The following is a 23,652-nucleotide window of genomic DNA, read 5'->3' as shown; positions in this document are numbered from 1 at the left end:
TGGAGGCTTTTGCTGTCATTTTTCAAGTTAACGTGGCACACTGCCATGACCCTGGTTCAAGCCTTTATCATCTCAAGCCTGGACTACTGTGGCTTAACGTCCTTAACTGACATCCCTGCCTGCCGTCTGTCTCCTACTCCCAACCCTCTCAGGCACCGTTGCCAGATTCACCTTCTCAAAACACCTCTTTCATCATTTCACTCCTCTCTTTTTTAATGGCTCCTCATTGCCTTATGGAATAGTTCCAAACATGCTGTCTGAAAATTAAACATCTCCAATGTCTGGCCCCAAACTACCTCTTGAGCTCCTGACACTCTCCAGTTGGCCCCTCTGTTCAGTCAAGCTGGTTTAGCTCTGCCCTCAAGCCTACCTTGAACTTGTGCACTGAACTCTTCTACCTGATTCTGGATATTTCCCTGCCACCCATGCATAGCCCTGGTTCTCTAAACCCGTCCAGACTTCAGCCATCATCAAGACTAGGCCAGAAACCACTGGTATACAATAAGCATTCACCAGTTGTTAGTGTTAATTTTATAATACTTCACGTCTTCTAGTTTTATATTTTTACTAAATTATTTTATTGTTATTTAATTCTTTTAATAGCTTTATTGAGGTATAATTTACATACTATAAAATTCAGCTTAGCATGTCTTCAAAGGTTTATCAGTGTTGTAGCACATTATCAGAACATTTCTTCCCAGCGTTCACAGCAGCACTACAATAGCCAAGACATGGAAACAACCTAAATGTCCATCAACAGATGACTGGATAAAAAAGTTGTGGTGGTATATTAATACAATGGAATTCTACTTGGCCATAAGAAATAATAAAATAATGCCATTTGCAACAACATGGATGGACCTGGAGATGGTCATACTAAGCAAAGGAAGCCAGAAAGAGAAAGAAAAATACCATATGATATCACTTATATGTGGAATCTTAAAAAAATGACACAAATGAACTTATTTACAAAACAGAAACAGACTCATAGACGTAGAAAACAAACTTACGGTTACCAGGGGGGAAACGGGATGGGAAGGGATAAATTGGGAGTTCAAGATTTGCAGATACAAATTACTATATATATAAAATAAGTAAACAACGAGTTTCTACTGTATAGCACAGTGAAGTATATTCAATATCTTGTAGTAACCTATAAAGAAAAAGAATATGAAAAGGAATATAGGTGTGTACATATATGACTGAAACATGCTGTACACTAGAAATTGACACAACATTGTAAACCAACTATAATTTTTAAAAATCATAATTTTTAAAAATAAAAAAAAGACCATTTCTTTTTATGGTAGAATAATATTCCATTATATAGATATACCATGTTTCATTTATCCAGTCACCAATTGATGGGCATTTGAATTGTTTCCACTTTGGCTGTTTTTTTTCTTCATTTTTTTATTGAATAATAGTTATTTTACAATGTTGTGTCAAATTCTAGTGTAGAGCACAATTTTTCAGTCATACATGAACATGTATATATTCATTGTCACATTTTTTTTTTGCTATGAGCCACCACAAGACCTTGTATATTTTTCCCTGTGCTATACAGTATAATCTTGTTTATCTATTCTGCATTTTAAAATCCCAGTCTGTCCCTTAACACCCCCTGCCCCCTTGGCAACCACAAGTTTGTATTATATGTCTATGAGTCTGTTCCAGTTTTGTATTTGTTTTGTTTTTGTTTTTGTTTTTAGATTCCTCATATAAGCAATCTCATACGGTATTTTTCTTTCTCTTTCTGGCTTACTTCACTCTGAATGACATTCTCCAGAAACATCCATGTTGCTGCAAATGGCATTATGTTGTCGGGTTTTGTGGCTGAATAGTATTCTATTGTATAAATGTATCACATCTTCTTTATTCAGTCATCTGTTGATGGACATCTAGGCTGCTTCCATGTCTTGGCTATTGTAAATAGTGCTGCTATGAACTTTGGGGTGCAGGTGTCACCTTGCAGTAGGGTTCCTTCTGGATAGATGCCCAGGAGCAGGACTTCTGGGTCCTATGGTAAGTCTGTTCCTAGTCTTTTGAGGAATCTCCATACTGTTTTCCACAGTGGCTTTCCTTGCTTCCCTCTCCCACTCTTAATTATTTAGATGTCTTCTTTTACAATTTTGTGTTTATTCTTTTTGTAATTCGTGGCAGTTATCTCCTTTCCATTTACGAGTTTCTCATTTTGTAGCATCCTGCTTCTTTTCTATTTAGAGTAGACGTGTCAATATTTCTTTTAGCATGGGTTTAGTGTTGCTAAACTCTTTGAGTTTTTGCCTGTCTGTGAAGTTCTTTATCTCTCTTTCTATTCTAAAGGATAGCCTTGCTGGATAGAGTATCCTAGGCTGCATCTTTGTTTCATTCAGGACTTTGAATGTATCTTGCCACTCCCTTCTGGCCTGTAGTGTCTGTGTAGAGAAATCAGCTGAGAGCCTTATGGGGGTTCCCTTGCAACTCACTCTTTGTCTTTCTCTTGCTGCCTTTAGGATCCTTTCTTTATCCTTGACTCTGGCCATCTTGATTATGATATGTCTTGGTGTAGGTCTGTTTGGATTCTTCCTGTTTGGGACCCTCTGAGCCTCCTGTACTTGGATATCTGATTCCTTCTTTAGGTTTGGGAAGTTTTCAATCATGATTTCTTCAAATACCTTTTCAATCCCCTTTGTTCTTTCTTCCTCTTCTGGAACCCCTATTATGTGTAGATTGGCACACTTTATATTATCCCATAGGTCCCTTATATTATTTTCATTGTTTTTTATTTGTTTTTCTCTCAACTGTTCTGATTGGGTGCTTTCTGTTGCCGTGTCTTCTAGGTCACCTATTCTTCTGCATTGTCTAGCCTGCTTTGCACAGCCTTTAGGTCAGCTCTGATCTCAGCAAATCAGTTTACTAATTCTACTTGGTTCTTCTTTATAGCTTCTATTTCATTTTTGACATATTTAATATCGCTAAACACATAGTTCCTTCAGTACTTTGATCAGTCCTTTTTTGAAATCTTGATCTAGTAGGCCATCTATGTCTATTTCCTTGATTGTGCTTTCAGGGGCTTTCTCTTGATCTTTTAATTGGGAGTGGTTCCTCTGCTTCATATTGCTCATATCTCTCTGGTACTGTGGCTTAAGGAGTATCAGTTATCTAGTTCTGCTGAAGACGGTGTGCTCTTAATGATTTTATTGAGAGGTCTTTGTGTCTTCGCCCTGTTTCACGAACTCAGCTTACTGTTTCCAGAGGCCCTCTGTTGATGCCCTTGTCTGTGCTGCCCCCAGTGGCTGTCCACTAGCAGATCGCACCCCCTCCTAACACTGGGTCAGGAGCTGAGCTCTTAACCGGTGGGCGGGCAGGTCACTCCCCCTCCCGATGCCGCACTCAGATGCTGCGCTGGGGGCGGGGGAGGCAGGTGGGTGGATTGTGCCTCCTCCCAGCACCGTGGTTAGGTGCTGCGTTCTTGCCAGGACGGGGTGGGTAGGGGTGGCCGCCCGCCCTCTCCTGGAGCCAGTCGCTCCGCTGCTCTGTGCAGTGCCTGCTTCGCCTCAGGTCGGCGCTCTGAAGGCGGGCTTGGGGAAGTCCGCGGAACCGCCGGGCCCCTGATCCATGCCAAATCTCAGCTCCTTGTTTGTCTTGGTGGTGCAAATTCTCTGAGGTGCCAGGACAGAAAGATCCTATATGCCTCAGGATATAAACAAATCTCAGTCCTACCTAGGAGGTTGTGGAACACCCGGGTGCGGATTCAGGGCTCGGTCCCTCCCCCGCCCGGGCGCTGCGCACAGGAGGAGGTGGCGGCCGTGGCCCCGCCCCGCCTGTCTTCTCGGGAGAAGCGCCAGTAATGGCTGCGCAGGTCTGAGGAGACAAAGGCTACGGCGCCCCTCCCCCCAGGGCACACCTGCCGTGTTGCTTTGCTTTTTTTTCGCAATTTATGGGGGACCGAGGTTGTTCTGCTCTGTATCCCCCACCAGCCATGGCACACAGCCGCCCCAGTCCTCCGCCCGGCCCGGGCGGCCTGTCCTGGCCCAATCTGCCTGCTCGCGTCTTGGGCTGGGTGTCCTGGGTGTCGCAGGGATCCTTTGTGCCCGTTTGACTCAGTTCTGTCGGTCAAAGGTACTCAGGGCAGATCTGAGTCTCGGAGGCTCCCCTTCCATCCTGCTGGCCTCTCCGTTGGAGAGGGGAGACCCAGCGAACGAGCGCCAGTTATCCTTTGCCGCTCCCTCCCCGTAGGACCGGTCCTGCACTGTTTTGCTTTTTCTTCTTTTTTCCTTTTCTCCTACCAGATTTTTGGCGTCTTTGTCTTTCAAAGATGGTGATGTTCTTTTGGAGTTCAGCAGGTGCTCTGGTTGGCTGAGTAGGTCCGTAGATGTGAGTTTTGGTGTATTTGTGGGAGACGGTGAGCTACAAGCGTCCTTCTACTCCACCATCTTGCTTCTCCCCTTCTTATTTTCCACTTTTGGCTATTTTAAATAATGTTGCTATGAACATTTGCATACAAGTCTTTGTGTGGCTATATGTTTTCATTTCTCTTGGGAAAGATACCCAGGAATGAAATTGCTGGGTCATAGGGCAAATGTATGTTTAACTTTTTCAGAAACTATCAAACTATTTTCTAAAAGGGCCATGCTATTTTACATTCCCACCAGCAATATAGGAAGGCACTAATTTTTCCACATCCTCACTTATAATAATAACACTATTGTCTGTCTTTTTGATTATGGAAATTCCAGTGGCTATAAAGTGGTATTTCATTATGGTTTTGATTTCTGTGTCCCTAATATGCTATTTCATTTTAACAGTGATTTCGGTGTTTTCCCATTATTTGATGCCAACTCCTGGAGGTTAGGAACCATCTTGCACATCTCTGTTTCATACCATTTAGCACCCCACCCCCTAACAAAGTAGCTGCATAACAACTCTGATACTTGACATATGAATATTATAGTGTTCTTTTGTAAAGGAAGGAGAAAGGGATTAGTATTAGTTAAATGTCATTTCCATGTGTGCAATTTTACAATATATCATATCATATATTCATAAAATACATGAATTCCCAGTCTTGCAAAATAAGTATAAGAAGTTTGAAACAGATGCAGAGAATTTAAGTAACCTGCCAATTAGTGAAATAGCAAAGTAGGATTTGAACACAGGACTCTATGTGTAACTCTAAAGCCCAGCCCAATAAAAATAAAAGCAGGTGAAATGTCCACAGGAAATGTGAGAGTGCAAGATCTTAGACTAGAACCTGGCTGCGATGTGGATGTGTCTTCCTACATTGTTACATAATTAATACTTCTCTCTCTCCCAGTTGCTATTGCTTTTCTCATATTTTGGTGAATTTGAGAGGCCCTACAAAACTTATTATCCTCTAGTTTCCTGCATTTACAAGCATTTGGCCTTTCTTTCCCCACCAGTGTTCCACGAGCTGCGGGGAGGGCACCCAGACTCGAAGTGCCATTTGCCGAAAGGTGCTGAAAACCGGGGTCTCAACTATTGTCAATTCCTCCTTGTGCCCTCCCCTGCCGTTCTCCTCGTCTATCAGGCCCTGTATGCTGGCCACCTGTGCAAGTGAGTACACCAGCGCTTGGGGGGGTAGGGAGACGGCCAGAGCCAAGAGCAGTAGCTTTCCCTAAACCCAGACCAACAAACGGAAGATGGTCAGTAAAGCCCACAGAGGGCAATAGGCTGGTAAGCTCAGCTGGAGATGGAAAAGGAATCTTAATTACAGGCAGGATGCTCCTTTTCACTGGAAAAACAGTTTGCAGGAGGTAGAGCAAAGTTCACTTGCTGGCAGATGGAGATCTGGAAGCTGGAGTCAGCATATTACTAATGAAGTCTAATGTTACCCACTCCAGGGTTTTAAACTACTCTAAACAGATTTGTTCTGTTTAATATTAACCCGCAGAGGCATAACACTTCTCGGGTCTCTTCCATGTACATCTGTGCCTTGGTGCTCTGCAGGACTCAAAAGGAAGACATTCTCCTTCTCTTGTCCTCTGCCTCTTTTTATGATAGCGATTTCTTTCTTTCTTTTTTTAAAGTCCCTTTAATGAGAGGAACTGCCTTTCCCCTGGGATCACCCTCCATCTAGAATCTTGCATTTCAGCTTTTTAGGGGTAGAAAGCCCAACAGGCTGATAGCAGGTTGCCCCAGTGCATCCCATTAGTTCTCGAGGGTTTGATGGTGGCAGCAGCTTGATGGTCCACAGCTGGTAGCCTGTTCCTCCTGGAAAACAGAAGGTGGTAGATGAAGGCCCTGGACAAAGCAAACTCTGAAGTGCCTTCTTTCCCTCTTTTCTCTTTTGTCCCAACATCTCACTTTCTCTTCTCTTCGCCCTCTCTTTTGTCTTCTCTCATCGCTGCACCTCACTCCTATTTCTCTGCTGTCCAATATTCCTTCTCCATCCATCTGGCTTCCCTTTCATTGCTTCATTCCAGGGCCCGGACGGCCATCCACAAAGCACAGTCCTCACATCGCAGCAGCCAGGAAGATATACATCCAGACCCGCAGGCAGAGGAAGCTGCACTTCGTTGTAGGGGGATTTGCCTACCTGCTCCCCAAGACCACAGTGGTGCTGCGGTGCCCCACGCGGCGCTTTCGCAAGCCCCTCATCACCTGGGAGAAAGACGGCCAGCACCTCATCAGCTCTGCCCATGTCACCATGGCCCCTTTTGGGTACCTGATGATCCACCGCCTCAAGCCTTCTGATGCAGGCATCTACACTTGCTCAGTGGGACCTGCCCGGGAGCAGTTTGTGATTAAGCTCATTGGAGGCAACCGGAAGCTGGTAACCCGGCCCTTGAGCCCGAGGAGCGAGGAGGAGGCCCTAGCAGTGAGGAAGGCCAGCCCGAAGGAGACCCTGCAGACCCACAAACACCAGAACGGGATCTTCTCCAACGGCAGCAAGACTGAGAAGCGGAGTCTCCCTGCTGATGCTGGGAGCCGCTATGATGACCTTGTCTCTCGGCTGCTGGAGCAGAGGGATAGGCCTGGAGAGCCCCTGGCCTCGTGGGAGGTCCAGGACTCCACGGAAAGGAACACGTCCTCAGAGGAGGACCAGAACGCCGAGCAGGCCCTTGTGCCCTTCGCCATAGTGATTGATCAGCAGCGCCTGGACAATATCCTCCGGAACCTCTCCCAGCAACCCAAGGAGCTCAGCGACATCTACAGCAAGCACCTGGTGGCCCAGCTGGCCCAGGAGATCTTCCGCAGCCACCTAGAGCACCAGGATGTGCTCCTCAAGCCACCTGAGCGAAGGATTCCTCCAGTGGCGATCACTCCTCATAATCACGTGTCAGGCTTCAGCAGCTTCCTGCGGACCTCATCCACCGGGGAGGCAGGGGGCGGCTCTCGCCGGCCACACCGCAAGCCCGTCATCCTGCGGAAGATCTCAGCCGCCCAGCAGCTCTCAGCCTCCGAGGTGGTCACCCACCTGGGGCAGACTGTGGCCCTGGCCAGCGGGACACTGAGTGTGCTTCTGCACTGTGAGGCCATAGGCAACCCAAAGCCTACCATCAGCTGGGCCAGGAATGGAGAAGAGGTTCAGTTCAGCAACAGGTGAGCTCTGCAGTTACCTGGGCTGGGAAGGGAGGAGGGCAAGGGGCCACATTTTGCGGGAGGCACCTATTCATTCTTCCTTCAAGGTGTTTCCAAGGCTTTGGCTTAAAGCACTGGGCCTCAGAGATTGCTTGCATCCTGGGTTTCAAGCCCTCTCTCGGCACTGATAGACCATTGCAACAAAGACGAAGTATTTCATTTCTCTAAACTTTCTGCTCTCATCTTTATAAGGTAATAATAGTGAGAATGCCTACCAACCCCAATCCCTATAGGCTCCCAAAGATTAATGAGATACTTTCTGGATAGCTTTGAACTTTTGGCAGAAAGATATCATTCCAGGCCAAGATATTATTACAGTACCATTTTGTGAGATGAACTGCTGAAAAGCTTACACACCAGGATGCTGTCTCCATGTGTGTGGTCCCCCAGGGCTGGGGAGAAAGTGCAGCCAGCTTCTTTTGCTCCCGTGGGTGAACCCATCCTCTGTCTGGACTGGACAAGACTATTTATTTCAGAAAGGTTTTATTCCTGGTCAGACCTGTGATTAAGTATTCTAGTATCTCTTGGTAGCTCTGTTTTGATATGTCTTTACTGGGATGACAGCATGTATTACTTACTGGTTTCCTTGGGCTATGGCCATTCACAATGTAAAATCAATAGTGATGGAAGAAGTAATAATAATGACAGTATTTTCTGAATACTACCTATGTGCCAAGCAGCATGCCATGCTTCCTACATACATCCTCTTTTCATCTTTATAGTGGCCCTGACAACAAGCTGGCATTGACTGAGTAGTAACTATCTACCAGGCAAGTGTAAACTCTTTTTGTGCTTTATCTCACCAACTTCTAACAGTAGTCCTAAGAACTAGGTTTACAAAAGAGGAAAGAAAGTCTAGCAACTTGCTGAAGATCATATTTATTAGGTGGCAGAGCCAAGATATGTGACAAAAATAAGATAAACAGCCAATGGGAAAAGGGTAGACTATGGATGAGAGAGGAACCTTTAAGGTCCTCCAGTCCAAAGTCCTCATTTTAACTTTGTATCCTCTCTGAATCCATGGAGAATGCTGTTTTCATTAAATGTACTTTGAAATGCTATTGTTCAGCTAATCTTTTTCATTAGCTTGCTGGCTTTGAGTAATGAGGGAAAGAAGCCAGGATTTATTGTGCCAGGCAGAATGCCACATTTATTTATATGTTGCTGCATTTCTCCTGACTGTCAACTGCAAGAGTGACATTATCCTCCAGTTTCGCATAGACGGTTGAGGGTTAGGAGCTCCCAGAAGATCACACTTCAGTAAGAGCCAGACCAAGGATTCAATATCAGATTTACGTGGTTCCAAAAGAGTACTCCTTGGACTCTACTGAGATTTGATGTCCACTCTTCTGAGACTTAATGAACAAATTGTGACCTGTATCTGTCCTGCCATGTCTTTTGTGCTTTTGAAATGCCAATAATAGTGCCTCTCAGCCTGAGTACTTACAGATCAAATAGCTTTAATAACAATCTAAGAATTTTTTTCTGTGACACTGTGCTCAATGCTGTAAAGGTATTACCTTGTTTAATCTTATGGGAAAAAAAAAAAAAAACCCTGTGGAGTGAGTACCATTATTGTTACCACATGGGTAGTGAGAAAGCTGAGGCACTGGTGTTGGACTCGCATATAAACACTGAAGACAAGGTCTGGATGCAGACAATGTGCCTGGAGAGCCTGGGATGGTAACCGCTCCTGTTGTTTGCTTCTCGGTCCCCAGCTTATACTTTCCTTGATGACCTTAACTGCTTGATCAGATCCCTGCAGTTCTTTCTAGAAATCTTTGTAAGGAATTTGTGAGTCAGACCAAAGTTGCAGTCAATCCCCTTGAGGCCACTGGGTCATGGAGAAGCAGTGCCGGTGTCAGACCCCAGGATGATGGGTTCTGATTGAAAGTGGTACCCTGGTGCTCAGGTGCATGGTGCAGTGGAACTCACCTCTGTCACTGCACAGTCACACCTATTGTGCCCAAATCATGCATGCCTCCCGCCAGCCAGTTTCTCAAGTATAGGTACTGTTTTATGTGTATTACCTGGGCCTGTTGCCCAGGATGGGTACTATTTAGATCGAAAGGAGTTGCAGTGGGCTGTGTGAAGAACATAGGGATTAATATTTCTTTACTAAGTAATGTAACTGTGCCCCCATGCTAGCAACTTCCATAGCCATCAACTCAGTTAATGTCCACTGCAAGGTGTAACACATGAGCAGATATCCCTATTTCAGAGGTAGGGAAACCAAGGCTCATGATAATTAAAGAAGTTGACCACTGTTAGGTAGCTAGTAAAAGGCAGAATCGAAAGAACAGATTCAAACCCAGTCCTGCCCAACTCAAGCTCTTACTGTTTTGCGTGAAAAAGTTCATGTTTGCACGCATCTCCTATACTTCACTAGGGATACCAAGTTGCCTCAAGACCCCTGCTGTTTTTTTACCAGGTTTTTCCAGGGTCCCTTCCTTTGAATAGAGCCTACTTCCTCCAAAAAGCTGTAGGAGAAGGCAGGCCATTGGGAAGGGGGAGGGGACGATCAGGGCTCTGCTCTGCCTGGAACTACGGGGAGAACATTGAGTCTGTGGCTTCCTCAGAGGTCCCGACAATTTCCTTGAGTGCTAGAGCTTATTTTATGAAATCAAGGATCATGGGCCATTGATGTCACCTGGTGACTAGGGAAGATGTGGAAGGAGTTAGATGAGGATTGAGGGCTTCAGGCTTGTCTTGTCAAACCCCTTCAGTTTCCTCAGCCTTAATCCCTTCATTTCTAAAATGAGGGAGTTGTAGCAGATCATCCCCGAGGTCCCATCTACCACCTTTGCTCATTCACAGAAGGTCACAGAGGTTAAAACCCATGTGTTGATGGAGAGTGGGGACTGCCTTGAGCACAGTAATTCAAGATTTGTTGAAAAATTTGTTTCTGAGTGCTCTACAAAGTAGAGATTCATTGATCGCAGGAATCAGTGGGGACGACCTCACTTAAAGCTAAACAGATGTATTTACTGCTGGATTTTACTTCTATTATTTTAATATAGTATTTGATTTTTTCTTTTTTTATTATGAAAGTAATAAAGAGGCTATAAAACAATTCAAATAATACCTAAATCTATAAAGCAGAAATGCAAGTCTCCTTCATGCCCCCAACTCTATTCCCCAGGGGCTGTCAACCTTAATAATTTGGTATACATCCTTTTGGAATTGTTATGTCTTTTATTGTGTTACATATAAAACATATACACACGTAGGATTCATGTTTTTTAATGGGATGTTACTCATGTTTAGAAGTTTGAATTGATTTTTATTCAACAACATGTCTAGGAGACATTTCAGAGTAGTATGTATCACCTTTTTTAACAGTTGATTACTTTTCTTGAATGCATTTAACTACCCCTCAATTGAATATCATTTTAGTTTCTCCACTTTTTAACTCTAAGCATTACAACATGTGTTGTGATATTCCAAGTGGGTATAGTATGCAGTGTTTTCCAAGTACTTTTTTGATCAATGAACAATTTTTTGGCCTAGGAATCTAAAGGATAACAATCATTCTTGACATACCATTTAGAAATATGACTTTTGCCTTTTAATTTTCACTTTCATGGGCATTAAGAGTCTAACGGCTTTAAGATGAAGAAGTTTCAGTGGCATCCAGCTAGAAAAACAAACATGGCGGTCAGGTGCTAAAGTTACGAAAAGTTCTAGACCTAGGAGAGGAGAGGGCAAATCCTGTGTCTTCAAGCACCAGGACATTCGTCAGAGTGGGAGTGGGGATAACATTAAGAGGGAAAGCACATGGTGGGGGGAAATGGGCAAACAGTTTTCCGTTTTTTACCACTATCATGATTTCTTCCTACCTGTAGCCTTGATGGAGCTTTGTAATGCAAGTTAATGGCATGCAGTGGGGAAAAATAAGAGATTTCTGTTTCTGATCTTTCACATCATAATTTTTCCATTTTGCTTAGCTGGCTAGTAAGAAATAATGCTGAAGTTTAGTTTTCTCTGCAGTTTTCCAAGTGCTGTTTGAGAAAAGAAGTGGATGTATCTGCCCAGAGCACGCAGGAAGCACAGAGCTGCCATTGGGACTGCATTGCTCTGGGCTGTTGGTGACCTCTTTTGTGTTGGGTTTCATTGCTTGTCATCATTACTGTCTGTGGTAGCAGCTCAGAAATGCTCATTTACTTTCGAACAGAGAAGTGCTGAAATGCCCAGTGTGATACTTCAGTTAGTCTGTTTTTGCTTAGTACCCAAATCCATCTTTCTGAAAGAGTCTGCCAGCTTCGGCTGGCTGTTGGTCTACAGGACTTTGCAAATGTATTAAAGTATATTCTAAGTAGCCCGAGCCAGCAAGATAGGTCAAGGTAGAAAGAAACTGAAGTCTGTTACTTCTTGGCTTTGAAATATGCCAGAGCTAGATTTGAAAGAAACTGGTTTGCAGAACCACTCACAATTCAGATACTATTCATATCATCATATATGTAATTTACTAGTTAAAATGAATTCACATGATTCTTTGAAGCACATGTCGGCCTCTCAAACACTAGTTTACAGGATGTCCCTCAGTGTATTATGAGACTGGTTCTTTATAATCCCTGCTTCTTCCTTTACTTCACAAACTCTCCTGTGCTTACTCTGAGCCAGACCCTATGTTAGATACTAGGGATGGAGAAAAAGGAGGCTCATTCACTGTCAATGAGACTAGTTAGGAAACCAGAGAAGTGATTGCAGTGTTGAGGTGCTAAGAGAGAGGTATGCATATTTGTTCATTCCATAGGTGTTTATTAATCTACCTCTTACATGTTAGATACATACTTATTTGTTGAAACATTATAGTGAATGAAGTAGAAGTCCATGTTCTCTTGCAGTTTTCACGCATTCAGATATCTGCTCAGAGGGCACACATCACAAAGGCCTTCCCTGATCCCTCTATCTGAAAGAACACTCCTCATCGCTCTCTAACTCTTTAACTCTGCTCTTTTATGCACAGAATTTAATTGTCATCTAACATATTCCACATTTACATGTTGATTGCCTGTCCATAAGAGTAGAGACTTTCTTTACTGCTGTGTCCCCAGTGCTGGGAAGAGTACCTGGCACTAAACAGGTTCTTAGTAAATAGTGAATGAATTAATGAATGAGTGTGAAGCAAGACAATAAACACAGAAAAGCACACAACAAAGTGTTGGGCAGAAAGTTAAAACAGGTCTTTGATAAGGAATGATCTGGTGACCACGTTAGATGGGTGCTCTGAGGAGATTACCTATAAGCCAAGAGCTGAATGATGACCAACGTCCAGCAATATGACATCAGAAGGAAGAGTGTTTCTGGGCAAGGGACAGGCAATGCAAACCACCCACCCCTCCCAAGGGGAAAATGACTTTATTGTGTTGAAAGAACCCAAAAAGAGTTCACTTGGTCGGAGTGTAGCAAGCAGAAGGTAGAGGTGGTGTGGGATGAGGCCACGAGGGTGACCAGAGACCAGGAAAGGGAGTTTAGGTTTTAGTCTGAGCACCACAGGGAGATTTTGGAGGATTTCAGCCAGGAAAACGAAATGACCTAATTTCCATTTTTATAGACTCACACTGGCTGCTTTGTGGTGAGTGGATTAGAGAGAAGCATGAGCAGAAGCTGGGGGGTTAGTAAGGGGCCCTTTGCAATTGTCCCTTCAACTCTCCAAGTATTTGTTGAGCATTAGATACAGTGACAGGCACCAGACAGTGAGATGGTAAATAAGGAAAGGTCCCTGCTCCGCGGAAACTAAGACAGAGTGAAGGGTTTATGGAGAATGCAACAGCTTGGGCCTCACGTCTGTTTTAAACCCCAGTGGTCCCAGTACTTCTCTTGAAACTTCTAAACTTTTAAAAGAAGATAGAGGAGGGGTTCCCATATTCAGTGTGTACAGTAAATACCAGGAACTTGTTAGAAATGCAAACACCCCCATCCTACCCTACCCTAGAAACTCTTTCTACAGTAAGGCCCGGTCATTTGCATCTTAACAGGCCCTACAGGTGGTTCTGAGGCTCAGGGTTCAAGGAACATGTTTAAGAAGAACTGAGAGAGTAAATGGAGAAAGGTGAACCTCTGAGTAGAATTACGCACTTGCTATCACTTCTATTAAAAGATTTGGTCCAGTCAGACAGAATTCCATGCTAAAATGACACTTAGGAATTCCAAGCACTCTCCCATCCTCTTGCCTCCTTCCCAGACTCCACCAGCTTGCATGTGGGTTAGATTTAGTTTCTATAGTACCTAGGTTTTGAGAGAGACCACGAAGTGTGTGTGTATGGAGGCTATAGATATGGTGGCAGTTAAGACTCCCAATCTGCCAATTTTCTAGAAAAGTTCTGGACCAGCTAGAGGTTAGAGGTTAATTACTAAGTGTGGTCAGGTAGTTCAGCCTGAATACAAAGAAGAGGACTGGACTTCATGGCTCAGTCATCAGGGGTGAGTTGGAAAGTCCTTTTCGGAGAGCTGTGTGCCAGTTGATTTAGAAAACAAGAGAACTCTGTTTCATTTTCCCTTTGCTTTCTTTACTGAATCCGCGTAGCTCATGTGTATCCGTAATTGACTGGCTCCTCCATGTTGCTGCATTGTGACAGGTCTTGCAGCCTCACTTCATGGGCTGAGTGCATTATTGGTACCTGAGTAGTTTGATAACATTAATATTATACCCTCCAAGTAGCCAGTTTATTTCCTGGAAATATTTCACGTACAGAAGTCTATCTTATTAACCCCCCAGTGTTGTTAATTATGAATGTTTCAAGTCCGCCCTAATACTTCCATTCAGTGTATTACAGAGTTGCCTTCTGTTTGCACACCTCATATACTCAGGCTGCATGCAACATACACTTCTCTTGGATAAAGTGCTGTCCCCCTAAAAAAGTTATTTGTTGTTTATTCAAAGAGAAGAAAGTTGTCTCTCACAACATTTCTTATCTCATCTGAGCTCTCAGCAACATTCTGCGCAGGCTGAGCCCTTCCTCCTAAAAACAGTTTCTTACTACTTTAGAAACCACACGCACTTGGCTCTTCCTACTTCTCTGATTATTCTTTCTTGGCATCTTTGTGGATTTCTCTTCCTCTGCCCACCTCTTAGCTACCCTCTTAGGTATCTCACTCTACTTACACTCATCATCCCATGGCCCCAGCGTCCCCTGTGTGCTGGTGACACTCATTATCTGGCACCAAAGCAAATCTCTCTTCTGACTCAGATGTACAGCTGTCCACTGGGCATTCTAGCCCAGATGCTCCACAAGAAGGTCAAGTCAGTATTTCTAAAACTAAACTCCCGAATCCCTATCTCAGTAAAGAGTACCCCATCCATTCAGCTTTCCAAGCCAAAATACAGGCATACCTTGGAAATACTGCAGGTTCAGTTCCAGAGCACCACAATAAAGCAAATATTGCAATAAAGCAAGTCACACAGTTTTTTGGTTTCCCAGTGCATATAAAAGTTGTATTTACACTGTTATAGACTATTAAGCATGCAATAGTGTTAATGTCTTTTTAAAAAACCTATATATCTTAATCTAAAAATGCTTTATTGCTAAAAATGCTGGCCATCATCTGAACCTTTAGTGAATTGTAGGAGTAACATCAAAGACACTGATCACAGGTCACCGTAACAAATGTAATAGTGATGAAAAAAGTTTGAAATATTGTGAGAATTACCAAAATGTGACTCAGAGAAACAAAGTAAGAACATGCTGTTGGGGGAAATGGCACCCCTTAATATGGGGTTGCCACGAACCTTCAATTAAAAAGAAAAAAAAAGTACCTGTGAAGCAGAATAGAATGAGGTCTGCCTATACTTCTAGACCATTCTGGCCCCTCTGTGGCTCTGTCACCCCTCCACTGCCCTCTGTTCTCACCCTGTACATGGTTTACCTTTGTCAGCTCTAGAGGATTGCAGCAGCTTCCTAACTATATTTGCCTTATCGAGACCAGGGGTTGGCAGATGGCAGGCAGTGGCTTTACATTTTTTAAAGGACTATTAAGAATGGCCGTTAAAGGATCATTAAAAGAGCCATTGAAATCGAGCCCAAAGCTGTTTGATTGACTTGCTCGAGGTTCTTGCACTTAATAAGTGGTGGAGCTGGGATTTGAACCCAATTTATTTAAAGGATTATTAAAGGAATGGCTTTTGCATTTTTAAGGGTTAATAAAAATATATAAACAAAAACTAGAATATACAACAGAGACCATAGGTATCCCTCAAAGCCTCAGATATCTGCCATCTGTCCCTTTCCAGAACAAGTTTACTGACTCTTCCTCTGGATCATTTGCCATTCTACCACTAGAGCATCTTTCTAGCAAAACTGTCCATGCTGCTCCCATGCTTAAAATTCTTTTCATGGCCTTCCAGCACTTGGGGTAAGTTCCAAACACCCTAGCATGATATAAAGCACCTCTTATCACCTGACATCTGCCTACTTCTCTGGTTTCATCTCCTACAAGACCCCCTCACTTCACCCCACTAAGTTCTGCCCTTCTGCAGTGTCCAATTAATTGCTGTTGACGAATTTGCCTTAGAACTTCCAACCCATTTTGTCTGCCTAATCCTGTCCTTCCTGACAGGAAGCCTACCCCTCAAGCCCGGGTCAGATGACCCCCTCCACGACCCACATAGCACCCTCTGTGTAATACTCTCTCTCAGCCTTACCACTGTGTATTAGAATTAGTTATTTTTGTATATTACCTTCTGGATGTTGTTACGCTTCCTCAAGGGCAGATGTTTAAGAATGTTCTTATTTTCTCCACCATTCCAGAACATAGCAGACACATAACGAACAAGAAACTGGTGACCAAATGAATAAAGGAATGATGAGTGCCAGTGATCGGGAGGGAGGTTTCCTAATCACTGGAGACTGTGGTCTGCATGGTTTTGCATAATCTGAACTTCCAGTCTCTAATGTGCAATTATGGCAGAGTTCTGGAGTGGTACCCATTCCCAATTGAACATTTCTGCCTTGCCCACATGTTCTCCACTAGAGAAGTTTTAGGACCCTGAGGCTCTGTGGCTCACAGCTGTATAATTTACAAATCACTGCTGTTGAGTAAGTGCAGAGTAGATTGCTTATGGCATCCTGTCTCCCATCACGTCATCATCCTCACCATCATTGCTAACTATTGAGCACTTGCTTGGAGCTACACACTGTTCTAGTGTTTACAGGTGCCCATTTATTCTTACAATAACCCTCTGAGGTCACTATCCCAATTTTACAGATGTTAAAATTGAAGCACAGAGATGTGAGATTCAGTTTGGCTCCAGGGACTGTTTCTTTGTATCGATTTTAACCTTAGTTGAATACGTGGACTTGCCACTGTTTTAGAAAGAAGCCACAGTGGGGCAGGTGGGAGGTCAGCTAGACCTCGCATAAATTAACATTCTATTTTCTAGCCAGATGATTGCCAATTTGTGAGGCTTCTGTTTTTATTGTGACATACCTGTTTCAGGGAAAGCCTTTTCTTCTATCATTTGTGCTACCTTTACATATACGCACCCAGCTGCAAACATGCCCAGTGCTGGACCCCTAATAGGCACTCAGTAAACATTGTCGCTGTCACATCTGTGTTTGTGTCTAACTGGGTATGTTTACAGTGTTGATGGCCTGTGCACGTTTGTATTTAGATACATAGACCACAAACAAGATGAAGCTGAACTGTTCCTTGCTTTTCAGTCACTGTTTATAAATACTGAACACTTTTTGGGTCCTTCTACTCTTGACTACATTTTGAGTCAAGGTTCAGGCAAAAGCCAACTCCAATTTACGTTTGGATAAGGAGCAACCCTAGCTGAAAAATCTTGTCCATAACTCTTCCCCACATCAGATACCAGGAGGCTCATGTAATTATGGACAAATACATGTTCAGTCCTCCTACATCTGAATCCAACTCCAGAAACAATAACTGTAAGGACACTGCAAACTTCTTAACAGAAAAGAAAAGCCACATTCTCCAAAACTGGCGCAGGGAGCTGGATTACCAAATTGGGAAGGAAAGCTGGATGAAGATTGATCCCTTCCTCTGAGAAAGATCTAAATACTACTGACAGCCGCACACTGGCAGGGAAATCTTTGCTTGCTAGTCAACACCTTTGGTCCAAGAGGGAGCTGATAGTCACAGTCTACTCATAGCTCAGCTAATATAAGTCTTAAAGCATTTAAACAAGACTCTCCTAATGGTTATGAGATTTTTCAAAGGAATGCAGGTGAACATGAAAAAGACTATGAAACTATATACTTTGAAGAAAATACCGATTCCTTCCTAGGGGTGGAGAAGTGACTCGGAGGTGATACCCAATCCATGTGGAGTCCTAGGGAGCAGGCTAATGCCGAGGAGTTCCTGCCTTTTAATCCTGAAAAGCCTGCCCCTGCTTTCTTTCTCTTCTGGATCTGGGTGTGCCCACTTCACTCGCCCCACCCCCTTCGTCAGGAGGAGCAAACACTGAGGACAGCCCGCAGTGGTAGAGGACAGTAAGGCTAGAATCACAGCAGGTTAGGTTCAAATAACAGTTCTGCCACTTAGTAGCCACATGAGTCCACTCTAACCTCTCTGAACGTTGGCTTTCTCATTAGTTAAATTAAAATGATCGTACCCTCCCTGCACAAGAGCAAGGGTGTGAAGAACAGAAATAATATCTGGAAAGTACCTGGCACACAGTGGATATTCACTTGACTGTATAATCAGTATCACTTAGATATGAGACCAATTTACCAAACCGTCTTCCAGGATGTCTCAAAATCAGGAGCTTCACTCTTACTTGGGGGACTCCTGGTCAATTGTTCAGAGTAGAAATAGAAAGGTGTCTAGGAAAACACAGTGTGATGGAGAATTATCAGCCTAAATCCAGACAACAGGAGAGAATGCTTTTACTCTAGTGACAATTTTTGGCTGGCATTTCTGATCGGGTAGGACAGGGAAATCTGTATGCTCTGAATGTTTATACTTCCCAGAAAGCTTTGGACAGTGTTCCAAAGTAGTGTTGAATAGGAGATGAATTAAGGAGTATTTGGAAGGCTTTAGCTTGGGCAACAGAGTATCCACAGATGGAAACTTCTTAGAATGGAAGAGGGAATCAGATGGAAAATGCCTCCAGGGTCAGTTTCAGAACCGCAGTTGTGAATCATGCTATATGTAAAAGTCATAAGCACATGAAATGCAGTTTCTAAGTTTACAGATAATAGGAAAACTAGAGGCTGGGCAGATATAGGGAGAGAAGGAGAAACCAGTTTCAATTTGGTTTGGCTTGTTTCCTTTATGGAACTAAAGGAAATGGGGATGACAAATGTTTTTCTCAGTTGAAAAGTGTAAGAATAGCAAGTCAGAAAAAAAAGGAGCCATCCCAGTAAATATGTTTGGCCTTAGCCCAGAAAAAAAAAAGTATAGAAGATCATTGCAAGGTCATGGAAATGACCAGCATGAATCAAAAGCAGAGAATATGAGAGGACACGAGACTCAGTGACAACCAGCCACTGTCTGTTCTCTGAAAGTCTAGAAGGTCTCAAAAAATTCCCCTAGTGGTTAATTTATTCTTCTAGAAAAATGATCCTAGCAAATGGTAGAGTTCTGAAAAAGTGGTTAACATTTTTGTATAAATGAGGAAGACACTGAAACAAACCAGAAGTGAAGATTCTTCCGTGTTCTAGGTCAGGGTCAGCAAACTAACCTTGTCAAAGGCTAGAGAGTAAACATTTTAGCTTTGCAGACTCTCTATCTCTGTCTCAACCACTCAGTTCGGCCATTGTAGCCTAAAAGCAGCCACAGAGAGTACTTCATCTGGTGTGGCTGGGTGCCAATGAAACTTTATTTACAAAAGCAGGTGGCAGCTGACTGGAGTTTGATGATCTCTCTTCAAGGTAAATAAGAAACCCAGTCAGTCATTTTATGCCGGGTCTGTAGTTTGAAATGAATGACCCAGCAGGCAAATCAAACGACTCGTATTAGCAAATTAAGACTTAAGGACTTTCCAAAGGGAAGGAAGCTGAAGGGTTTGGAAGAAAGTGTGAGGACAGGGTTAAGAATGTGTGGTCAGGTGGCCTTTCCCATTCCAGAAATATTTCCTATATTTCCACCTGGAGCAATCATGGGGCTTCCGGCATTAAATAACTTTTAGTTGGCAATTACATTAAAAACAGCAAAGATTAAAAAAAAGAGTTGCCCTCGCCAAATGGTGATATGAAACTCTTCATGAACCTCAAATCTGTTCCCCAAAATATCTGAACAAAACAAAGCTCTCCCTTACAAGTCTCTGGGCTACTATAATTTTTGGTTTTAGAAAAAAATTCTTGCTCACAGAGAACGTCTTCTCACAGCATTCTTTGTGTCCTCCAGCTTCAAGCTACTTAAAATCTAGAATATTCTTGTTAGTGGTTGTCCATCTCCCTGAGTAACTACAAACTTTGGCACAAATTATCCCCCAGCCGAAAACGAGGCCAAACCACATGCCTTCCAGCTATTTAAAATCCACAATATTCTTGTTAGTGATTGTCCATTTCCCTGAGTAACTACAAATCTTGGCACAAATTACCTTCTACCAAAAACAAAGCCAAACCACGTGCCTTCCTATTAGACCCCAGTGGATGCTTGGATAGTCAGTTTTTAAAAGGTCAAAGGTCGCTCCCCCTTCCTGAGTCCCTGCACCCGCTGAGCAAGTTACTTCTCTAAACTTTGCTTCTTCTCTAAAATGGGATCATAGTAACAATCTAGTCACATGATAGAATAAAATTAATAAAGCTAGTACACTTGTCTGCTAAATACCTGTTCCCACTCTCCCTTTGTGGTAGATTTGATTATCCTAATCTTAGACAACCCTCAGCAGGAAAAAAAAAAATCTGCATTTCAGGGTAAGGAAAAGACCTCATCTACTCCTAGGAGTTTGGAGCTGATATTCTTTGCCTGGTACCCTTTAACTTACTTGCTTCTAAAGCCTAATTTTTTCCAATTCTCATTCTTTTACTCTTAATATGGACATACTTTTTTTTTTTTTTTTTTTTTTTTGCAAGGGCAGGATTCTGGCCTTTTTTTTTAAGTATTCTAAAATTTCAGTATTTGGTTAATAATGTTAAAACAGTTATGGAAATAACTAGTTGTCCTCTTTCCAAGATTCCTGAGTCAAGAATAGAATTGAGGCAGTTGCCAACCCAGTGTGCCGTGTGGCCTCAGTCCTCTGTTTCTCTTCCCACCCCCAGTGCCACCACCAAGGTAAACACTCTGTGGCCCATGCCCTGCTCTCTCCTTCAGAAAACCCCTTGCTCCTTCCGCATGGCCCTGACTTACGGATTTTTTTCTTGAAAACCCTCCATTTCTCCGTAATTTATCCATGACAAAGCAGCTCCTCCCAGTGCCCAGAATACATAGGCTGAGACAAGAGGAGTGAGTGATAATGGTGATGGCGATGTCAGCAACAAGAAAATAATAATAATAACTGCATTTCCACAGTATTTACTACACGTCAAGTACTTTTCTGTGTTCTTGGAATACCTGAACTCCTGCAGAATTATCACTACAGCCCTAGGTAGGGCAGTAATTCTCCTTATTTTATAGATGAGAAGACTGTGTCCCTGAGAAGTAAGCGACTTGTCCAAGGTTATAAAGCGACTGAGTGATACAGCTGGGGGTGGGGTCCAGTCACTGTGGCCCAGGAGTCTGTGCTCTGAACCACTGAGCTGTATTGTCAAAATGATCATTTTCAGCTCCGTTTCTTTCAAGGTAACTACACAGGTGTTTTATTAAGTATTTATTCAGCATGCTAGCACTATACTGAATACTGAAGAAGGAACTATAAAAGAAATAAGAGTCCCAGCCCTTGAACTATTTGTTGACAGTGGAACTGAAGGAATGAAACGTTGTAGAGTGAAAAGGGGTTTGTAGTACAACTCAGAACAACTCTGGAAGATCAGGAAAGGGAGGGATACTTGTGGACTGTGGTAACCCAAGAGGCTGAACTTGAACTTGTTCTTAAGAAATGGGGAGAATTTGGAAGGATCACCAGGAGGAAGAACATGAATTTAGCCCAAAGCTGTGCAAGGAGAGTCAAAGAGGCCACCTTGAGTGGAAAGACAAGTCTGTGTTGGGAAGTGAGGCAGGTGACTTTGCAAGTATGAGGAAGACACTGTCCTAAAGAGAGAGGATATACCTATACAAGTTCTAGCCCTGTGTTGAGACCTAAAATGGATTTAAGAATGATTTGTTAGGGTGAGAGGCCTGAGATGGTACATCATGGCCCATGGAGCAGATGGGTATTTCTGTGTCCAGAGCTTGAAATTTTCCTCTGACAACTGGGAATGACAAGGAAGAATTTCAAGATGGTAATGTAGGTTACCACCACCTGTACCATTAAAAATTACTAATTTATTAGATGCATCTGATGTTCAGGCTGCTGCTTTTTTACTTAGAAAACAGTAAGAAACTGTTTCTTAGAAATAGTTCCATAGAAACAGTTAGCTCACTCCTTTCTGTGATCCTCACAAGAACTCTCTGAGGTCCTCAATTTGCAGAAGGAACTTAGAGGCTCATAGGGTTGAAAGGCTTGCCCAAGACCACCACGCGATTCCATGTCTCTTGACTGAAGTGAGGAAACCTGCCCCTCTACTCTAGCTTCACAGGGTGGGTTGTGGACAGTACTGTGAGAGGTAGGCCTGCAGAAGACAGTGGTGTCACTGTTGAGCCAAGGATTTAGAAGGCATCATGATAGCTCCCCACATACAGGATTGTGAGAGCCTTTCCTCTAGACACCCGGAGCGGTCTCCTTTTCAAATGAGCATACTTGCTCTCTGTACGTGGCCAGTGCAGGAGAGCACATCCCCTCAGGGAGCTCGTGCTTGGTAGGACCGGCCCACAAGTGCTTTGTCTGTATCCTCCTCATGTGGATGACAAGGACTTTCCATGTGTAACTAAAACAATTATTTGTACTCTCTCAGATGGTTCTTCGTTTGTAGAATGCTTGAGAAGACAAGCTGTCACAAAGACACAAGTAAAGGCCACCAGAAAAGCAAAAATGTTCCTTCATTTTCTAGCGAAGAACAATGGCCAGAGAAATAAAGCAGTAAGTTTTAGCCCAGTAAACCAAACAGGAATGTGGATATGGGACGAAAGCAGCAAGTATTAATCTACCTAATGTGACCACAGTACTATGTGCAATGTAGGTCTTCATCATGCCCCATTCCGTGTCCCCTCATCTTCTAATTCCTTAAATTCCAAAACAACCCGAGAAATCTTTCTGGTTTGGCTTGGAAAGCAGCACTATGTTTCTGTGCCTGTGCATTCTAAAACAGGCTTGTCAAGTCTGAAACCTAAATACAAGCTGACAGAAATCAGCTACCAACAAATTTAATTAAATTAATAGAGTAGATGCCTGAAAAACAAAGAAAAAATATTTTTTCCAAGAATCTCTCTCCTTAGTTGCCAGGCTAGATAGGAGAGCCTAAAGCAAGCCTCATTCTCCAGCAAGCCCTTTCCTTGGCCTCGTCATGTTTCCTAGAGAGTCCTGCATTGGAACCCTCTCTGGAAGTATTGCTCCCCCTAGTGGCAGCCTCCAGAGTCCCATCTACTGATTTTACAGGCATATGCAAGACACGACAGATTGAATTGTACTGGATTGAAAAACCCTATTTGAAATGACTCTAACACCAAATAACTATGTACTTCCTTAAGCTAAAGAGTTCAGTTTTATGAATAAAAACAATAAGTATACGCAATACATGAGAAATTCAGGTTTTGTCACACATAGATTTTGTCCTAAGACAATATTTAAACTGTTTTATGAAGGCAAATACTTCAGCTTCTTTATCTTTGTATAGACAGTTTATGGAATAAAAGAAAATGTGAATGCTAAGGCTTACAATCTAGATTCCTTCCTTTCCATTTCCATTATTCCCAACCTAGTTCAGGCCCTGATGGCTCTGTGCCCAGTGTGGTGGATCCTGCCCCCTTCTCTTCACCAGCTTTGTGGGAATTCTCTCCAGGCTTCATACAGGCAGAGAGCATCATGGCTCGCTCAGTAGCACCAGTGCCTGGAGGAACTGATGCAGTTGTAAAAGTGAAGCCCAACTTAAAATAATTGAGGTGGTTCAGGCCCAGCAT

At 43.2% G+C, this 23,652-nt stretch overlaps 1 protein-coding gene across 4 annotated transcripts in view; it reads left to right on the top strand.

Moving 5' to 3' along the window:
• ADAMTSL1 (ADAMTS like 1) overlaps positions 1 to 23,652 on the top strand; it is a 373,405-nt gene that overhangs the window by 245,709 nt on the left and 104,044 nt on the right. For all 4 annotated transcript variants that reach the window (XM_064490187.1, XM_064490185.1, XM_064490186.1 and 1 more), the window contains 2 exons: positions 5,406 to 5,559; positions 6,429 to 7,548. In XM_064490187.1, the coding sequence (XP_064346257.1) occupies positions 5,406 to 5,559; positions 6,429 to 7,548 (1,274 nt within the window). The remainder of the gene's footprint in view (positions 1 to 5,405; positions 5,560 to 6,428; positions 7,549 to 23,652) is intronic.

The sequence above is a fragment of the Camelus dromedarius genome, chromosome 10 (genome assembly GCF_036321535.1).
Source record: "Camelus dromedarius isolate mCamDro1 chromosome 10, mCamDro1.pat, whole genome shotgun sequence".
NCBI lineage: Eukaryota > Metazoa > Chordata > Mammalia > Artiodactyla > Camelidae > Camelus > Camelus dromedarius.
This window is presented reverse-complemented; position numbering and strand designations above follow the sequence as displayed.